The sequence below is a fragment of the Chinchilla lanigera genome, unplaced genomic scaffold (genome assembly GCF_000276665.1).
Source record: "Chinchilla lanigera isolate Chin_1 unplaced genomic scaffold, ChiLan1.0 scaffold00036, whole genome shotgun sequence".
In the NCBI taxonomy this organism is placed as follows: Eukaryota; Metazoa; Chordata; class Mammalia; order Rodentia; family Chinchillidae; genus Chinchilla; species Chinchilla lanigera.
The window spans coordinates 1,060,076-1,076,772 of NW_004955437.1; the positions used below are offsets into that span (position 1 = coordinate 1,060,076).

Here is a 16,697-nt window from a genome sequence, read left to right on the forward strand (position 1 = left end):
GAGACCCAGTAGGGTGTAGGGCACCAGGTGGAGTCTTACAGGGTCCCAAACCATTAGGAAAAATGGGGGACCTTTAGCTAGAGCTGACAGCCTTGCAGAATTCCATTGGATTTTGTATTGAGTAGGGGCTCTGAACACCCAGAACACCAGGTGGAGACTCTAGGCAGGATTTGCACTCCCCATGGAGACCTAGGCTTCCCAGGACTACTGCTAGATGCAAAACAGTCTCTGGTGAGTCAGTGGTGTTGGCAGGGTTATGAGCACCAGGTGAGGACTCAAGCTATCTCAGGGTGTCAGATACAGATTCAGATTGGACCAGTGTTAGCTCAGTGTGCCAGATGGAGGTTCTAGTTGTCATGGGAGCAATTGGAGTCACCTGCAAGTGACTTGTGCCTGCCGAGGCACTCAGTTAAGACTTAAACGGGCCCAGTAATGATGAGGGGAACTGGATGATGACTTCAGCGAAGAGCAACTGTGTGGACCCGGCAGTTACAGTTCACTTGCTTAATATCTCACTCCCCGGGTAGGTGGAGAGGGAGCTTTCTCTGCTCTTACTGATCACTGGCAAGGATGCTGCAGGGTTGCAATTTTCTCAGCACGTAGAGAGGAGATATAACTGGACAAGGGGGTCTATATATCTGGAGTCTATCCTGGGAGTAGTCTCTACAGTGCTCCTTGTTTCCCTCTGGCTTTTGGGAAAGTTCTCAAGATGGCTGCTCCTGGGGTGAGGGCCCTGTCAACCAGCTCTGGTGGACCACATCCCACTATTTCACTTCTAACTGGATATTTTGTTTGCTGTACAACTATCTTCTTTCAAATTGATTTCCTGTATCAGTATTTACATATGACATTCTGTTGCTTCCAGTTACCTGGGTTTTTGGTTGACCTTCTCTGAATCTCTCCAGTGTGACTCCTCCTCTATTCAGCCATGTCACATCCTTCTTACTTAGCCATTTAGCATGAAATTCTGTTATTTGTGACAACATGGATGACTTGGAGGACATTATGTTAAGTGAAATAAGTCAGGCACAGAGGTATGAATAGCACATGATCTCCTTCATTTATGGAAGATAAATCTAAGAAGGATAATGTTATAGAAAATGAGACCAAAAATGAGACCAAAATAATGTTATAGAAAATGAGACCAAAATAGGGGACAGAGAAGAATAGAGGAACAGGGAAAAGAGAGTGTAGTCAGCAGGTACAAGGTCATAGTTAGATGAAAGGAATAAATTTTGATGCTTCATGCCATAGTAGGGTGTAGTTAATAATACAGTACATATGTAAAAATGGAAGAGTTTGACTATGTTCATGATAAAGAGGGTAGAAATTTAGAGACTGGGAAGGGGAACAGTGGGAAGAGGCAGGAAAGGAGTCGGGCAATGTCAATGAACATAATCAACATATACTACATGCCTGCACCAATATAGCAAAATGAATCTCATTATTCTATATTACAAATATGCAGTCATGAAAAAATTATAAAAATTTTAAGGTAATGGCTATCTAATTACTCTTTGATCATTACCCAATGAATACATGAGCTAAAACATCATATTATGCTTCATAAATATGTGCAAATAGTATATGCAAATAAAAAATAAAATTAAAAGAAACAAATAAAAACAGATTTCTAAATAATTACACTGTGGATCCAGGGTCAAGAAGCAAAGGCCTCAGCTGATAGTTCCATGCCACTTATCTTTTATCTGCCAGCTCATTCTGCTGAGCCTTCCAAGGCAGGGTGAAGTGGGAGGCTGCGCATTATTCAAGGACTGTCTGGTCACACCAGCCAAAGAACAAAGACAAGAACCATTCTGAACTCTGTCCTCATTAAAAGTTTGACCCACAGCTAACTGGTTTGTCCTTGGTCAGAAATATATTTAACTCAAAATGAAATTCATAGACTTAAAATCAAAGGATGGGAAACAATACTCCATGTAACAGGACCCCAGAAAAAAGTGGGTGTAGCTATTCTGTTTGCAGATAGCGTGAACTTCAAACCAAGAATAATCAGAAGAGACAAAGAAGGTCACTATTATCTGTGAGGGGAAAACTTCGAGAGAATAGATTACAATCATAAACATCTATGCACCAAATAGAGAAGGACCCAACTATATATAAGACAAATACTAACAGACATGAAAGATGTAATAAGCAATAACACAATTTTAACAGGGGACTTTTAATATCCCAGTGTCACAAAAAGATAGATCAACTAGACAAAGAGTCAGCAAAGAAATAACAGAACTGAACCGAACTTGTGAAAAAATGGACTTAGTAGACCTTTACAGAGTGTTTCACCCCAAAACATCTGAATACACATTCTTCTCAGCTGCACATGAGACACTATATATACTTACCCATAGAATATGCTATATACTATATACTCACATAAGAAGATGCTTATGGAAATGCAAAGGAATATCTGACCCGAGTGCAATAAAATTGGAAATTAATGACAAAAGAAACTGCAAAAACTGCATAAACACATGGAAATTAAATAATACCTCTTGAAAAACCACTGAGTCACAGGAAAAATTAAAGAAGAAATTAAACAACATTTACAATGAAACAAAAGTGCAAATGTAACTTACTGGAATCTATAGGATGTGATGAAAGCAGTCCTCAGAGGGAAATTTATAGCAGTGAATTCTCACATGAGGAAAACAGAACCAACACAAGTAAACAACTGAATGCTGCACTTCAAGTTTCTAGAAAACAAGAGCAAGTCAAGCCAAAGCCCAAAGAAGGGAAGAAATTATAAAGATCAGAGCAGAAATTAATGCAGTCGAGACTAAGAAAAGAATACAAAGAATTAATGAATCCAAGAATTGGTTCTCTGAAAGGATAAGCAACATTGATAAGCCCCTAGCCAACTTTAACAAAAAAGGAAAGAAAAAACTCAGATCCACACACTAAGGAATGAAAATGGAGAAATAACTACAGACACTGTGGAAATTCAGAAGATCATTAATACCTACTTTGAAAACCTTTACTCACAGATTTGAAAACAGAAGAAATGGACAAATTCCTAGAAATGTATGAACTACCAAAGCTGAATCTAGAAGATATAAAAATTCTAAATAACCCAATATCAATTAATGAAATAAAAAAATGTAATAAAAACCTTAACAATGAAAGAAAGCCCAGGTCCTGATGGATACATGGCTGAATTCTACATGAAATTTAGAGAATATTTAACACCAATACTCCTCAAACTCCTTAATGAAATTGAAAGGGAAGCATTTTCCCTAACTTATTCCTGGAGGCAAGTATTACTCTGATATCAAAACCAGAGAAAGGCCCAACCAAAATAGAAAACTACAGGCTAATCTCCATAATGAACATAGATGCAAAAATCATTGATAAAATACTAGCCAACAGAATGCAGCAAATTATCAAGAAGATTATACACCATGACCAAGGAGGATTTATCTCAGGAATGTAGGGATGGTTCCACATATGCATATCATATAACACACCATATGAACAGAGCCAAAGACAGAAAATCACATGATCATCTCAATAGATGCAGAAAAAGCATTTGACAGACTTCAGCACCCATTCATGATAAAAACCCTACAGAAAACTGGAATAGATGGTCTTTTCTTCAATATGATAAAAGCCATCTCTGACAAACCAACAAACATCATACCAAATGTACAAAAACTGAAAGCTTTCATTCTAAGATCAGGAACAAAGTAGGGGTGTTCACTGTGTCCATCCTATTCAGTATAGCTCTGCAAATATTAGCTAGAGCAATTAGACAACAGAGAGAAATAAAAGGAATAAGATAGGAAAGGAAGAAGTGAAATTATCATTGTCTGCAGATGACATGATACTCTATATACTCTACTTACCCTACAAGATACTTCCAAAAACTCTATGGAAAGACTTCTAAAATTATTTACTAAATTCAGTAGCAGAGCTGGATACGAAGTCAACATTGAAAAATCAATAGCCCTCCTGTACACAAACAACAAACTCATTGAGAGAGAAATTAGTGAAACTACACCCTTCACAATAGCATCCAAAAAATGAAATACTTAGGAATCAATCTAACAAAGGAAATAAAAGATCCATACACTGAAAATTACAGTACTGTCAAAAAAGAGATAAAAAAGGGTGTCAGAAAATGGAAAGCTATCCCTTGCTCATAGATAGGAAGAACCAATATTGTGAAAATGGCCATACTCCCAAAACTGTCATAGATATTTAACACAATCCCAATCAAATTCCCATTAGCATACCTCACAGATCTACAGAAAACATTGCTAAAATTCATTTGGAACCTGAAGAGACCTAGAATAGCAAGAGCAATTCTGGGCAAGAAAAGCAAGGCAGGATAGCATCACAATCCCTCACTTGCAACTATACTACAAAGTTACCTTGTTTAAATCAGCATGGTACTGGCAAAAAAGCAGACATGAAGACCAGTGGAGCAGATTAGAAAATGCAGGCACAACTACAAACACACTCAGCCACCTTATCTTTGACAAAGAGGCCATACATGTTCAATGGAAGAAAGATAGCCTCTTTGACAAATAGTGCTGGGAAAAGTGGCTTTCCACATGCTGAAGACTAAACCTAGACCCATGTCTATCACCACACAGTAAACTAAAGTCAAAATGGATCAAAGATCTAAATATTAAAACAGGAACAGTAAATCTACTGGAAGAGAAAGTAGGTAGACTTGAAAACAAAGTGGTAGGCAAAGACTTCATGAACAAAAACCAAACTGCACAGGAAGTACTACTTCAGAGAATCAACAACTGAGATCTCATCTTATTAAAAAGTTTCTACACATCCAAAGAAATCACCAACAAAGGACAAAGAAAACCCACAGAGTGGGAAAAATTTTTAACCAACAGTCCCTCAGACAAAAGATATGTATCTAGAGCATATAAAGAATTAAAAAAAATCAGTCTCCCCAAATTCAAAGACCCAATCCAAAAATGAGTATCAGAGAGGTATACATATTTCTAAGATGAAGAAAAACAAATGGCAAATGGATATATGAAAAAATATTCAACATCATTGGTCATCCATGAGATTCAAATTAAAGCAACACTGAGATTCCATCTCACTATAGAAAGAATGGTTATTGTGCAGAAGTCAACCAATAACAAACGCTGGAGGGGCTGTACAGAAAAAAGAAGCCTTCTTCACTGTTTGTGGGAGTGTAGATTGGTGAAACCACTGTGAAAATCAGTGTGGATTTCCTCAAAAACTAGGATTAGAGGCCCCACTTGACCTAGCTGTTCCCCTTCTGGGTATTTTCCCAGAAGAATTAAAAACATCATATCACAGCAATATTTGTGCACCCATGTTTATAGCAGCACCATATGTAATAACTAAATCTTGGAAACAGCCTAGATACTCATCAATCAAGGAATGGATAAAAAAGTGAACTTTATTATTATTTTGTTTTGAGGTCATGCATCGTTTTGTGTATTTTTTTGGTCTTCTTTGCTGTTGTTTTGTTAGTTTTTTTCTCTTTAAAAAAAGTGAACTTTTAATATGGTGGAGTACTACTCAGCCATAAAGAAGGATAACCTGAAGGCTTTTATAGGTAAATGGATGCAACTGGAGACCATCCTCATAAGTGAAATCAATCAGATCCACATGTGTAAATATCATATTATCTCACTAGTGTGAGAAGCTGAATGAGGTAAAATTGATCCAAAATGTACAATAGATATTGGGAATTGGGAAGAATTCAAAAGGGAAGAGAAACTATGATGGGAGAAAGAAGAAAGGAAGGAAGGGAAAAGGAAAAAATATACACAGAAGATAGTTAAAATAGTTATACAGCTATTCTCTCTTAGCTCATTGAAAAGAAAGGTTTGTGTTAATTTTATTTGGCCAATATTTCATGCCTATATCTTGTACTCTGAGTAACTACTATGAAGATAACAATATGAAATGTACTATTCATTATTATTCTCCTATTATCTTGCTTTGAAAGTCTGTCTTATTTTTTCTCTCTTTAAAATAGTAAAAAAGTCACTGCTGCTTAGTAGTGCCTGTTCTAAAACTTATATATATACACCTTTGAGTTTGGCTTCTTATCTTTTGTAGATTTATTATCTATGCCAGGTCAAAGTTCTCTTTCCTCATTTTATTTTACTTTCAGTTTTGAGACTATCATGCTGATGGAACAGAATCTTATTGCTTAAGATTTCCTATGAGGTGGTGGTTGGGGCCTTTTTGTTTCCGATTTTCTTCATCCTTGAAATGACCACCTAAATCTTCCTGCAGGACCCCAAATTCTGAAGCATCTCAAAGCAGTTGTCCGGGGAGAGATCTTCAGCAGCCGGTGTGTGCGGGGGAGTCTAGGAAGAAGCTTGAGAGTGCCTATTCCTGGTGCCAGGAGTATTGCGGTCAGCAGTTGCAGGATGCCTTCGTCTCTGTAAAAGTAAAAGATGTGAGTGCCATATGACCCTTCTCTGGGTGATGGGCATAGGGGAGGGATGTGGAAGGGTCTAGCAGGGGTCCTCAAATGGACAGAGAATAGGCTGAGTTGTCTCTTCTTGATCACACAGCAAGTGTAGAGAAAAAATTGTGGGCGCCCGAGTGATGCTTGTGATAATGCCGTTGCTCCCCACCCTTGCTTCTGCCTGTTCATCTCTTCATGCATTTTACAAAATGTTTTTCTGGAAGGAGAGAATAGTTTAGAGCCACTATAGGCAGGTTTATCACTGCAGAATGTGGCTATTGAAGTGAGGACTGTTTTCTTGCAAGATAGAAAAGAAAGGCCTTGTTGTGAGTGTCAGAGTCTTCCGTGAGGCTCCTGGGGAGACCCCGCAGGTGTCTGAGAGCCTCCGGAGGTCGTTTGTTAGAAGCACTGTGAGCCACCTTAGCCAGGATTTTTTTACACTTGTGGGTCTCATTCTTGTCATTATCCTGGCTACTTACAGGAACTGCCTCTGTGTCAAACTGTTTCTTGCAGTGGGAAAGCTTGGAATTTCCTTGGAATTCTCACTTTCAAGACAGCTTTTTTTATCCTGCTACTCCAGCTGTCCATGTGGACCTCAGGTGAGACTACAGAAGAATACAGAAGAGTTAAGTGACTCCATCAGCTATTTCTCAGCTGGGTTAATTCCAAATCCTTTATTTTGATATAATGATGTGTTTGTCCATGCACCAAGGGACACGAAGGTTCATGAGTAGCACATTTTCTGATACCCAGGACCTAACTGAAAAGTCTAGTTTCGGCATATCCCAGCACTCTTCCCCCTCCTTCATAAAATGCACGGCCATCGCCAGCAAAACCCATTTGCTTCGTAGGAGACTGCACCGTTGGGTAAATAGAATAAAAGGACAAAAACTCTTTTTGCGTGTTCAGCACCACTTCCTCAGTCCGAAAGCATGCTGTGAGTGTGCAATTAAGGAAGGTATATGGAACTATGCTAGACCAGTGCTTGCTGTACCAGGTGATGCTGGGGATATAGCTCAGCAGCACAGCACCTGCTCAGCAAGTGCGAAGTCATGAGTTCAACTCCCATTACAAAAAAAAACAAAAACAAAAACTAAACCCCCCTAAACCCCAAAAAACTAAGGTGCTGTGCTCTGCCATGTCCAGACCGGACTTTTTGGTATTCTCTTCACCTCTGGCTTTACCCCACAGATTCCTTCACTGTGACTGGCCCCTTGGAGACCATTGTGGCCATGCTGGGTTCAGACACCGTGCTGCCCTGCAGTGTGTTCCCAGCCATGAGTGTGGAGAACATGGAGCTGGGATGGCTCCGCTCACAGTTCTCAGAGGCCGGTGTACGTGTATCGGGATGGAGCGGAGCAGGTGGGAGAACAGCTGGTGGATTTCAGAGGGAGAGCAGAGCTGGTGAAGGATTACATGGCTGATGGAAGAGCGGCTGTGAGAATCCAGTCTCCGGGTCTCAGACAATGGAGTGTACATGTGCTTTTCTAAAAAAGAACACCAATATGAAGAAGCCATTTTGGAGCTGAAGGTGATAGGTGAGTAATCCTCTGAGAATGCAGACCACTTCCGGGGGCGGGGGTGGAGCTGTTCTTTGCTTGATTTGGATGCTTGGAGGATGGAGGTAAGTAGGACAGAGAAAAGGAGCAAGTGTGCTGGGAGTTGGCCAACATTTAGACACCGGATTTGACCCCCAAATGCTCTTGGAACTATTTATACTTTCATTGTGCTGCAATTTAAAATTGTACTAGTACAAATGCCTACTATAAAAATGGGTAGTTTTTCTCTCCTTGTGTCTATCTCCACACATTTTGAAGGAAAGCATCATGACTATCCAAGTGTGCTGTTGCTCTCGGAGACCTGAACCTCGCTGGGCCTCTGATGTACGAAGGCGCACCGGGGAGCATTAGCGGCCAGCTCTTGATTGCATGATTCGGAAGAGTGGCCAAGTGTTGTGTCAGGGTGAACGGTCTTTCCAGAAAACAATACTGTCAGCAAAGTGTTGAGGTTAGAAAAACAATCATCATTCAGTTACTAAGTGAAGCACAGGTAGAGAAAAGCATTAGCTGAGTAGCTTTGGGTCCGGAATAAAAAGGTCTAAAGAGAGAGAGAATGTGAAAGTCTGCAATAGACTGAGAAGAAGTCCATGGGACACAGAAGTGACTGCTCTAGGTTTTCGTTTTCACTGTTATTTCATTTACAAGAAAATTATAAGTGCACAATCTCAAACTTAAAGTGATTTGGAAAGATATAAAATGTAAATTGTTAATTCTCCCTTTCCCTTCAGTATTTATTTTTCTCTTCTATATTCTTTGTTTCATAGCATGCTTTTACATCAACATCAGAAAAATATTTCACCTTTCTCCTAATAATTTTTATGAAACATAATGAAGTGTAACATAAACAGAAAATTTTATACTACCCTTAAATTTAGCATTCTATAAATTTTCAAAAACAAATAAACCTGCAAAACTAGCATCCAGATCAGGAAATACACTTAACCCTAATCCAGGAAAATGTAGTTTTCTGTTTCCAGTCAACATCCACTTAAGGATAAAGACTATTCTCACTTCCAAGCTCATAGGTTAGCTTTTATATCTGAGTTTTATGGCCTGAGGTTGTTTATGAGATTTTTCCATGTAGCCAGTTGTGTATAGTTACAATTCATTTTGGGGGTATACTTTTTACGTTTAAAACTAATCTGCAGAAATGCTTTGGTACACAAGTCCGTAGAGGGCTGGGGATATAGCTCAGTGGCACAGCACCTGCCTGGCAAGTGCAAGATCTTCAGTTGGATTCTTGGTACCCACCCCCCCGAAAGTCCATAGTATGTTCAACATATTTTTCAAAATTGTATTCTTTTATTGCTATACCATCAGTCAATACCCAAGTGCAGAAAATCTCTACCAATTTACAAATGTGTTATTGTCTATAAACGTCACAAATTCTAAATTATCTATGTGATTATAATTATTTTTGTGCCCATTTCTTTTACAATATTATTCTGCTTCAGTTTCTAAAGCTTTATACTTTCTGGTAAGACAAATATGCCATTTTTCATTTTTTATATCCTTCTACTTCGACTATATTAGACCTAACTTCCCATTTCTTTTTTTTTTTCTTTTTTTTTTTTTTGGTACTGGAAATCAAACTCAGGACCTTGCATTTGCCAGGCAGGCACTTATGCCACTGAGCTATATCCCCGGCCCCTATATTAGACCTATCTTAATGTAATATTTCTCAACTATTGCCATCTTCAAAAAATTCTTTTATCTATGGTCTTTGTGTATAACTTTAATAGGAAGAACCCAAGTCCATTAGCTTTCAAAGGAGTGGCAAACTCTCCCAGTCTTATTACAGAGATCCTGCCTTAAAATTATCTCACCAAGTGGTCAAAGATTTTCCACAGCCTGAGGAAAAAACCTCATGAAAATCACAGCATTTTTCAGTATCTTCCCCATATCAATTCACTGATTAATGGGTGTAAAGTCAAGTCCAATCTTTAAACTCAGTTGATGGACTACATAATTATGCTTTTCTTCCCCATGGTTGACCTTTGCCTAGTTGGTTGACTGAATATCTATTATTATATTATATTCAGTTAACCTTTACCTAGCTTGTTGATTATATATTAACACTTATCTTTCATTTGCTTAACCTGAGTTTCTCTCACTGTCCTTCTCTTTCAACAGAGATAGAGCTCTTGTCTACTTTAGCTTAGAACTTCAGTTGTTATTTTCTTCCAGGAAATGCAAGGTCTCTTTCACCTGCTGGTCCTTGTTTCCTAAATTTCGATCTGCTCTGTTTTGCTCAGGACCAGTTTCACTCCCACATTTATTGATCCTGTTTAAGAAGGAAGGTAATTCTAAGAAGATGAACTATCTTGCAGATTGTTTTCTGCTTCCAGCGGGCCAAGGGCTGGTAGTAATTATTATAAACTATGCTATAATATTTAGTGCAAAAATATTTGGAGTTTTTACATGTATTTCCTACATGTAAGAATTAGGACTACGCCAGACATAAGAGAGTTCATACAATGTGATATAAAGGCAAAATCATATGTTGGCTCAGCCAGGGGGATGGTCATTATTCTGAAAGGGAAAATGGGGTCTTTAGCACTCTGGTCATGTTAGGCTGTGCTACGTGTGCTGATTGTATGAGTCCGTGCTTAGACTGCACATGTGATGAAGTGACAAGGAGGAGAGGTGGTGGGAAGTAAAATGAAAGGGTGCAGGTAAGAAAATGACAAGTGCTGTGAGCTTTCCAAGAACTCACTTACACTGGCTGCCTTCATCTTTCAGATAATTTCTACCTAGGGCCAGAAAGAAAAATGGAAAAATAAAACAAGATTATTTAAGGAGTTGTTTCATGCTAAGCTTAGGAAGACAATCTTCTTCGAGACTTCAATAAATGTTACACATAGACAACTGCATGAAATTTTTCTAAAAGAATTTAATGTTGGTAAAATTTACTCTGCCCCTTTCCTATTATCCTTCTGTAACCTAACTAAGCACAGGTGTGTTTTAAGAGGCTGTGTGACAGATCCCAGTATAACTTTTATTGCCTGCTTCAAGTTTTCTGTAATTTCCACTTCTCTCATGGAAAAAGAAAGTGTCTCTTCCCACCAGGAATGATGGTGCTTCCTACATTCCCCTATACTGGTGATGCCAAGGTGCAATTCTAGGAATTTCTGGAAAAAATCCAAGTTTCAGATCACTGGTTTTCCTCTCTAGGGCTGGGTTCTGGTCCCCGCATCTTCATGGTGGGTCTAGAAGATAAAGGAGTAGAGCTGAAGTGCCCAGGCAGGGGATGGTTTCCCCCGCCTGGGGTGCAGTGGGAAGGTACAAGGGGAGAGAAGATACCATCTCTTTTGGAGGTTGAGGCCCAAGATAATGATGGATTGTTTCAGATTGAAGCAACCCTCATTGTGAGAGACAGCTCAAAGGGAGAAGTGTCCTGCTCCATGAAGAACCCCTTCTTTGGACAAGAGCAGGTGGAAACCATTTCCATCCCAGGTCAGTGTTGCTCATTTTAGGCACAGGGCGGAAGTAAGGAGGGGGCATTTGGGAGCTGGGGTGGAGTAGGCTCAGCCAATGTATCATTTTAATCAGGTTTTGTGGCCCTGTATCAGAGCCCTTCTTTCCTAGGACCTCTCCTTGGAAGACAGTGTTTGTTGTGACTTTTTCCATACTTATGATTTGCCTTGTTGCTACTGTATATTTGGCCTGGAAAGAAAGACAGGAAAAGAGGAGAGAAGAGGAAGCCAAGAGAGAAAATGATAAAGAAAGGAAAGCCAAAGGTAAAACTGGATCAGACATGATGGTGTTGGTGAATTTATGGATGTGTTAACATGGCTGTAGATACAGCTGTGTCTATGTTGGAACACAGAGACATGTATAAGATTGAGATGGACCCCAAGCTTCCAACAGTACATGAAGCCCAGAACCCCTATGAAAAAATATGATGGAATACAATAGAGAAGTCACTTGTATAAACTTGTATAAACAATAAAGAAGTCACTTTCCCTAAACATGGAGTTTAGGGAAAAACATCATGGCAAATCTCAATGAAAATAAATATGTTGATCTAGTTAATGCAAGTGGCATGCAAGATATCAACTTAATAATATTAACTTCTTCCTCACAGAAAAAACATTTTGTTTTTCTTTCTTTTTAGAAACTCTCCATAAAGAGCTTGGTAAGTTTTCCACTTTCTTTGCCCTTACAGAAGAACTGGAATTCTTAATCTGTGCTGGGCCCTTGGCATCTAACAGATTGTTATTTCCTTTCAGGCTATAGGAAAGAATTATATCAGAAAGGTGAGTTCATGTTGTTGGTTGATCTACCATTTCATTTTCTCCTCTGTTCTGATCACCCTCTATGCACCTTGGTGAGGCAGGGATCCTTCATCCTAAATAACACAAGATGTTCATACCCACAGCATGTAGCCCTGGGAAGATGAGACTGACAGCAGCTCATTATTCACATACACATACTCATAGCCTGAGGGAGAGGACAGCACGTACAATGCTGGAACAAGAAGAGGTGCACTTGGGAGCCAACTGATCAAGCCAGGCCTGTCCCAGGCAGGCTCTACAGCAACAAGATGAGGTACTCCCTGTTTTCACAAAAATGGTGAAATTGTCTTATTTGAATAATTTGCAGGCTGACAGGGAGATGAAGCCAAATAAGTTGAGGACCTGGTAAGGATCAGATGGCTTGATGGATAGAGAAATTAACTGGCTGAGAGTTTTTCTTCTTTCTTTGGGTACCAGGAATCAAACTCAGGACTTCATGCTTTCAAGCACGTGCTGTGTCACTGAGCTATTTCCCAAGCCCAAGTTATTCTTCTTGTTGGGGAGATATCTGTTGAAGGGTGGAGATATCACAGTTAGGCTTTTGAAGTCATGTGATGTTCAAAGATGTCAAAGTAGCCTGTGAAAGTTTAGACTTCTCAACATACTTCCATATTTAAGCCTGTTATATCCCTCTCACAGAAGAACTGGACCCTAGATTTGTGGAAGACTGAAAAGTGAGAAGATGTAAGAAAAGGCAAATATCCTGGAACTGTGTCTAGGAGACAATGAGCACTGAAATATAATACTATCATAAACCTTTATAGTTCATGTAGCTACAGTAGTTTCTTACTCTGATGGAAGGTTCTATAAATGAGAGAACTTAATGCTTTTGTTTATTTCAGGCTGGAGAAAAGCACAGTTATATGCTGGTGAATAATTCTGACATTGTCTTGTAACTTCAGTCCTCCCAGGACTTCATGAGGCATTTCTAGGACATTTTCCTGGGGTGGGGTGCTATAGCTAGAGATTTGACTTTGAAGCTGGAATTTAGACCAAAGACAGAGGGGTAGACATCCCACTCATACATAAGGCATGGTTTGGCACATTTTCTCATGTTATTATTTGTTTTTCTTTTTAGACTGGAGAAAGGAGCAGTTTGAAATAGGTGAGTTACAATTTTCGGCTTCAGGAAAGATGCAAAAACTGAGTAAAGACAATGGAGCAGCTGAAATAGGTAAGTTACTATTTATTGCACTGTCCCACAGAATTACGACTGTACAAATGAGATCTCTTGTATTTGTGTATTAATTATTCACCCCACAGCTTTTGCTGTCTCTTTTTTTTTTATCTGTCTCAGTATGATGCTGAAATAGGAGCAGATTTCTTACCATGCATAAACAATTTGTTTATCCATTCAGGGTGAATATACAGACAGATCCCAACTTAAAATCATTTAACTTGTGATTTCTCAACTCTGTAATAATGTGAAAGGGATATGCATTCAGTAGATACTATACTTTGAATTTAGGTAGTCTAGTGTTCTTTCATGTGCCGGGCAGCAGCAATGAGCCATACATCTCAGTCAATCTCAAGAGCACAACCCTAAGGAACTGACTGTCTGCAGCACACTAGTTGCCTTCAGTTTTGTGACATTTTTGTTTTGTAATTTTGCATCCCAATATGTATTTTGTAAATTACTTGAGACATTCATCACTTATAATCAAGTAGGTTTTGTGTTGGGTGATTTTGACCAACTCTAAGCTAATATAAGTGTTCTGAGTACATTTTAGGTAAGCTTGTCAAAACTGTCCCATAGGTGTTCCTGTTCCCATGGGTGTTTCATGGATGTTCCGTAGGTTAGACATATTTAATACGTTTTTATACTTAATCATAATTTCATCTTATGATGTGTTCATTGGAACATAACTCCATTGTAAAGCAAGTATATATGTATGTGACTATTTATTCAGTGCCAAATAAAAAAGTGTAGATTTGGTCTCTGGCTTTCTGGAAAATGACACATACAAATTGAGATAGTGCCAGGAAGGAATAAGAGATTACCATAATGAATGGTGAATGAAAAGAATTCCCTCAAAAATCGATATTTAAGCCAAGACTTGAGTGATATTGTGGGCTTACCCATGTTGATGACATCGACAGAGTATTTCAGACAGAAGGAGGTCTATCATGTACCCTCTCTGAGACAGAGAAGAGCTCCCTGACCTCAGTGAAGTACAGAATGGTTCCTGATCATCTTAGCCTTCCCATGTTGTGGGTTGATTATTAATTTCCAGGGCACACTACTTTACTCTGAATATCTCTGCTTCTACAATATTTCCTAATTAATTATATCCTCCAAATATACAAATACATTTTACTTCACATATTCAAATTCTTCAAGAAAAATGTGTCCTATTGACTGTGTATGAAAAAATTTACTGAGTATTCGTCATGGGCAAGACATTAAGCTCTGTACACACTATATCATTTATTTCTCAATGGCCATATGCAGAGGTTCCTTAGTGATGTACCTCATCATGAGGGTTAAGTGAGGGTGGGAGAAGGAAAGTAACTTCACCAAGATCACAGCTATTAGGGACACAGTGATTATCAAATTGCAGATGTTTCTGACTACAGAGGCTAGAATTTTAATGATATGAAAAGCAAATGACTTAGTTAGGACCAAAGCCTACAGAAAATAACTCTAAAGAAGCTTGAATGAGGGTAGGCACAAGACTGGAAATATGACAAGTCTTAAGAGCAAGGGTAAAGTAAAAATCATATGAAAGGGAATGGAGAGACCCCATCCTGAAATACCTGGCCAGGAGGGTTTTTGCATATAATGGTCCTCTTAACTAGACCTTGGCAGAGAGGTCAGACCTCTCTGGAGCTAGTGGTTACTTCAAGTCTGGTCAGCCTTAGCCTTCTAGGATTTATATTTTGTGTAACTCCTAGAAAAGAGCATAAATTGTTTCCTCTACTCTTTCATTTTTTTCTCTTATTTTCCTTCATTGTCTTTATTTGCGTCTCTCTTGAAGCAAAACAGTCTGCCTAATGCATTGATCTCCCCTCACCCCATATCTGCAGCGGCTGTTTTTCTGGATCCAGGCACAGCTCATCCCAACCTCATCCTATCTGAGGATAGAAGACATGTTTCTTCAGTAGAGAACATTTCTCAGAACTGTGATGCCCCAGCATACCAGGAACGAGGGAAGCTGGAATCCATCTACAGTGTCCTGAGCCACTTACTTTACCACAGGGAAATATTACTGGGAGGTAAAAGTAAATACAGGAACAGAAACTGCAGCTGCAGCTAGAGGGGCTTTGGGTGTTTGCTCAAGTACAGCAAAGAGAGAGGGGTGGCTTAGAGAACATCCAGAGGATGAATTCTGGGTGCTGGCCTGTGAGGGAGGAAGAATCATGACTCTTGCTTCCCATCCAGGCCCTCTGTCACTGAAACAGCAGTAACACACGATAGGAGTTTTCCTGGACTGGGAGGCTGGAGATGTGCCCTTTTACAACATGGTTGATGGGTCCTACATTTATTCCTTTACTGGGATCTCCTTCTGTGAGGCCCTCCATCCTTATTTTAGCCTTCACGGTGTTGGCACATTGATGACCATCTGTTCAGCTTCAGATCGCACTGAAGGTTGTCCTGATTCTTTTGTAATGACACCTATGACTCATTTAACAAGCTGTCATCCAGATATCCACCAGGAAGCCAAGTCCCTATTAGCTCCACAGGAAGTGTAGGACCAGTGCCTAGGCAACTTTGCTGCCTCCACTCAGAGTTTCAGTAGGTCTGCTCTCCAAGAAAGATCAATAGTTATGGTGGATAGGTCTTTTTTCCTAATTGAGAATTCAGCCTTTTCCAAGGAACAAGATGCAGAAAGAGAAATGGGGCACTAGGGGAAAGTCAGAGGGATTTCCTCTAGTAATACCATGAGGGAAATGCAGACTCTCTGGGCAGCAAAAATTTGTCAGAAGAAAATTCCAAACAAGTGAATGTGTTTCTCCCCTGTTTTGGTGCTCAATAGGTTGATGTTAATATGTTTACTAATCACTTTTCTTCTTTTCTCTGTTCTCAAATACGAAAGAAGTATGGCATTTGAATGGGTCACAGTTAAGTGAACTGTCATTGTTCCTACTGTTGGAAATGCAGAGAAACTTGTTCAAGTCTCTTGAAAATTGTCTGTTCTTCAGACTGCAATGTTCCCAAAACCTCTAATCTTGGCATTTCCCAGGGGGTAGAGAAGTCTAATATGTAGCTAAGCTTCTTTTCATTTGAAAAGAAATCCTAGCTTTTTGAGAGGGAAAAGATAATTTCTTTATCAAGTTCCTTCAGGTTACTAGTCCAGAACTGTGTCTCTTTTGAGAATGTGAATGAAAAAGGAATTAGTGTCACAGTACATGTCTTTGGAGAGAAAAGATTATGAAGATAAGGTGCAGCATCTGCAG

The 16,697-nt window shown here is 39.3% G+C and overlaps 1 protein-coding gene across 1 annotated transcript; it reads left to right on the forward strand.

Annotated features, from left to right (window-relative positions):
• The first annotated feature begins 452 nt into the window (after nucleotides 1–452).
• LOC102008663 (butyrophilin subfamily 3 member A1-like) lies at nucleotides 453–15,992 on the forward strand. The gene is given in 14 exon segments (XM_013516725.1): nucleotides 453–523; nucleotides 6,265–6,430; nucleotides 6,924–7,041; nucleotides 7,634–7,770; nucleotides 7,772–7,887; nucleotides 7,889–7,980; nucleotides 11,176–11,457; nucleotides 11,574–11,741; nucleotides 12,119–12,139; nucleotides 12,234–12,260; nucleotides 13,142–13,168; nucleotides 13,378–13,404; nucleotides 15,327–15,489; nucleotides 15,491–15,992. Coding segments are annotated over 14 exon segments (1,917 nt in total).
• Nucleotides 15,993–16,697: the final 705 nt, after the last annotated feature.